Here is a 4,739-nt window from a genome sequence, read left to right as displayed (position 1 = left end):
GGTTTTGTTTTAGGTATTTGGGTTAGATTTATTTATTTTAAATAATATGAATTTTTTTTTGTAATTAAGGTACGTATTAGGTTAGAAGCAGTTTTGCTGTGGGTATTCGTGTAAGATTTGGTTTTGATTTGTAATATATAATTGCAAAACTTCTATTCAATCATAAGTTAATCTTTGACTTGGGAGGGGAGAATGTTCCCCGTGGAAGCCTTTCAAAATTGGATATGGAATTTGAGCATATTGGTTTAATGGGCATGTTTCATTTTCTTTGCAAGTATTGATTTTTTAAGATTTTCAATCTGTGAGTCTTTACATTTTCAATTAGTTAACAATTTTTTTTTTTCCCAATTTCCTTTGGGGCTTCTTGAATGCTGAAAAAAAATGTTAGAAAGACAGAGAATTACCATTTCCTGTTTGCAAGATTTGGGCTGTGCAAACTTGAAAATAATATAATTTAGCTTGATTTAAAAAAATATATATATATATTTTTGTTTGTTTAGCTTTTGAGAAAATTAACTACTATGAAAGAAAACATCATGTTGATCCTCACAGCAATTCTCTATTTATAGCTTATAAACATGCTAAAGATGGAAAATGAGACGATGATGATAGCATGCTTATTCAAATGCTTCGCAAGTGAAACAATGCTACTAAAAAAAATGCATCAAAGAAGAAGAAAATTGGAGGAAAAATAGCAATTACAAAATTCAATTTAATTTTCAGTTTTTGTTTTCCCTCCTACCTGTTCTACTATTTCTAAAGAGGGATTGAAATTGTGGAACTTTGAAATCTGAAAGTGTAATGTTCTTTATACAAAGTTGATTATTTCATAGATTTTAGTCAATATTTCACCCTATCTGCATAATTACCAGGGTTAGCTACTTTAAACTTTTATTTTAATGGTAGACAATTGAAGAAAATGTATTTTGTTGTTGTAATTTTATGGTTTCTAGTGGGTGAATTTTCAATAATAAAACAATGAATGTGATTGCTATTAAGTTGACAGGTTTTTAGTAGTATCATCTTAATATCTTTTGGTTAATTTTTTTGTTTATAGTTTGTGAAATTTCTATTGCTATGACAGCCTTGTAGATATTCTTTGATGATAACTTTATATTATCCAACCAACTGATGTGAATGCTCTTACGATGTGTATGTGTTGATTATTCTTATGTTTGGTTTATTGTTTTACCATGAAGCTGCAATTAAATAATGTGCCAAGAAAAAGACATATTTTAAAACTTGAAAAAAGCAAAGTCACCATCAATTATTGTTCTTATTATCACAATTTGTTTGTCACTAATGAATAATTATTTGAGGATTTACGGACAGTTCAGCCAACCTCAACTAACATACATAGATGGTTGCAAATTAAAGAATGACAATGAGCCCGTTTGTTTAGGCGTATTAAGAGAGCTAAACGCTCGTTTATCAAATCGCAAAAATCAAGATATGTTTGGCTGGGCAAAATTTGTGGGATTGCGTTTTTGAATCAGTAGATTTTCACATTTCAGGAAAGACAATTTCCCATTGCGATTTCGATATCGCACGATTTGCAAATCGTGATTCCGCCAATGTTTTTTGGTAAAATCCAAAAATAGCCTCTAGTCCTCTCCCTTTACCGTTGCGTCTCCAATCCTCTCCCTTCACCATATATATATCCTTAGTCCTCTGTCTCAACGCATCAGTTTCATAAGGATTGACTCACTTCTTTGTTTTTTCTTTGCTTCGTTTGTCGTCGTTCTTCATCGCAATTCTAGGTAACTATTCTCCATTACCCATCTTTGAATTTATGATATAGATTTGGGCTTCACCATATATATATCCTCAATCCTCTGCCTCTAAACTCATTAGTTTCACAAGGATTAGCTCTCTTCTTTGTTTTTGCTTTGCTCTGTTTGTCGTCGTTCTTCATCGTAATTCCAGGTAACTATTCTCCATTACCCATATTTGAATTTATGATATAGATTTGGGCTTTTGACATGTTGGTTTACACTATTTGAACTCAAAATATTAGAATTTAGAGATTCGTTATTGTTGCTACTGGTGGTAAGAGCTCTCTCTTTCTCACAGATAGCCCTCCATGTTTTTGTTGTTGTACAATGTGAAATAATGTCTCCATTAAGTAACTTTGATGCCATGGAATTTCTGCCATAACTTTTCATCCTTTTTGAAATGCATGGGATAATGGCCTTGTATTTTGTTTGTCCTTCCTTAATTATGTGGCCATAGTGATATAAGGTATCAAGATTGTGCTAGTCAAACCATACAATAGCCAAATAAAACAAGAGCCAAGAAAAACATATTATTATGCAGAACAGCAGAACAAATCAACTGCTAAAAATTGGGAGTAGAACATGATGATGCATGCAATATGTCACAAGTCATTCTTGGAAAGATTGAATTCAAACTAAGCCTGAACTATTCATGCATATTACAAAGACTTGGGAGTAGAAGAAGAACTTGATGTGATTTCTAATATTGAAACTGTTTGATTCTTTGTGGCTATAGAACTTACCTAGGAAACTTACTCCTACTATTCAATTTTCTCATGGGTTTGGTTGTAGAACTTGCTATATTTGGCTGAACATTAATATTAACAAACTTATGTTTTTTTTTAGATGGGTAAGCCATCCCAAAATAGCTCAAATGTTAGAGCTCAATGGCCATCAAGAGTAACAACTATCTTTTGCGAAGCTTGTGTGGATGAGGTATTTAAGGGTAATCGATCCAATCAATCTAATACCCACTTTAGTAAAAAGGGTTGGACAAATATTATAGCAACTTTTGAAAAGAAAACTGGAAAGGGATATCCTAGGGCGAAGTATAAGCATAAATGGGATAGTTTGAAGAAAGATTGGGTACTTTGGAATAAGTTGAAGGGAAGTGAAACTGGATTGGGATGGGATGCAGCCAAAGGAACAATAGCTACAACTAATGAGTGGTGGGACAGGAAACTAATGGTATGTTTTGTATAACCCATTGTACATATTTTGTATTAGTAGATAAACCATACTATTTGAGTTATTAATGAAAATATTCAAAATTGTAGGAGGTTCTTGAAGCTACAAAATTTTGAGAGAAAGGTTTGGAGAATGTTGACTTATTAGACATTATGTTTAAGGACATTATGGCCACAGGAGATTTAGCATAGGCCCCCACTTCAGGTGTGTTACCTAATGATCTTAAGACACCTAAGGAGGGGTTAGGTGATACTTCTGCTGACTCATCTTCTCCAAATGATGACGATGACGTTCATGAAGATGAGACTCCTAACCTCACACAACCACCTAACCCAACACAAAAGAAAGGAAAGAAGGGAGTTTTACCATCATCCACACAGAGCAAAGGGAAGAAAGGAGGAATGGCATTACAGTTGACACACCAGCTTAGTCATATCTATGATGTTGTGGAGTTAAGGAACTCAGCTTTTTTAGTGGAGCCAAGTAGTACTATTCATAATGTCATGGAACGCGCGTGCACCTTAGATGGCATTGAGAAGGGTTCCAAACTCTACCTCATGGCAGCATGTGTTTTTCAGAAACGAGAGAAGAGAGAGATGTTTGTCGTGATGGAAGAATCATATTTACAACTTAAGTTTCTGCAAGAGGAGGTAAGATTGTTAGGAGGGCACTACTTTGGCATTTAGGGTGTTTTTTGTTTTATGGAAGAGAGATGTTTAATGTTTTATTGTTTTATCATTTGAATGATGTGGTTGTTAGGGAGGTCACTACTTTGGCACTTAGGGTGTTTTATGTTTTATACTTTGAATAATATTTTATGGAAGAGAGAGATGTTTTTAATATTTTATTGTTTTATTAATTGCCAAGGCATCTGAGGAACTGAATACCTTCCAAGCTGAACTGAGTATGAGAAATTGATTTTGATGAAAGCTGAAAATTATGATTTCATTGATTGATTCAATAGCTGTACAACTATATATATATATATATATATACTCTAAAACACAGGGCAAGATCTCTGGACTTCTACTTGAAGCTTCAATCTGAGTTTCACTTGTTCTTGTATTATCTGGCAAACTTATTTTCTTGTCTGGCTTGGTCCAATGCATGTCTGGGCAGCTTTGATGCACAAGCTGCTGCACTGGGTGGCATGCTATGCTACACTAGTGTGACAGTTGATGCTGCATCACCTGGTGCACTAGCTGCTGCACTGTAAGGCAAGTTGAGTTGCACTGGTGTAGCAGCTGGTGATGCACCCTCTGGCTTTTTACACTGAGGTTCTGTGAGCTGCAGCACCATGACTGAAAAAGGCTTCCTTATACCTGCAAATAAAAGACTAAGATGTTAGGACTACTTCAAAGGTTGGAAACTTTTGAAGATATTAAGCTTTCCCTACTTATAAAAAAGGCTTCCTTAGCTACTTTCAGTCATGTGACATTGAATCACTTTACATGTAAATTTTGATGCTATTTGTTTGGTTGATATTGTTTTGGTTCTGCTGCATCACTACCTATGTTGTTATAGATGTTAGGATTAGTGCCCTTAAATCCCATTGTATGATGCTATGTATGACATTATGTATGACTTAATGTTATGATTAATAAAGTTGTTTTATTATTATCTGAAATAATGGTAACATGAATATTCGAACATTATCATATAGTCCATGAGATGCATAGTATGTGATTTAGTCACAGAAGATATAAGTCACAAGTTCTTTGAAAACTCAAAATAGTAGTTCGTAGTCGATGATGAAATTGAGCATTCATCTACGAA

At 34.0% G+C, this 4,739-nt stretch overlaps 1 protein-coding gene across 1 annotated transcript; it reads left to right on the top strand.

Annotated features, from left to right (window-relative positions):
- The first annotated feature begins 2,621 nt into the window (after positions 1 to 2,621).
- On the top strand, positions 2,622 to 3,746 carry LOC115981194 (L10-interacting MYB domain-containing protein-like). The gene is made up of 4 exons (XM_031103360.1): positions 2,622 to 2,963; positions 3,053 to 3,055; positions 3,155 to 3,613; positions 3,723 to 3,746. The coding sequence occupies exons 1-4, from the start codon at positions 2,622 to 2,624 to the stop codon at positions 3,744 to 3,746; spliced, it is 828 nt and encodes a 275-aa protein (XP_030959220.1).
- Positions 3,747 to 4,739: the final 993 nt, after the last annotated feature.

This window comes from Quercus lobata, chromosome 3, assembly GCF_001633185.2.
Source record: "Quercus lobata isolate SW786 chromosome 3, ValleyOak3.0 Primary Assembly, whole genome shotgun sequence".
Classification (NCBI taxonomy): domain Eukaryota; kingdom Viridiplantae; phylum Streptophyta; class Magnoliopsida; order Fagales; family Fagaceae; genus Quercus; species Quercus lobata.
This window is presented reverse-complemented; position numbering and strand designations above follow the sequence as displayed.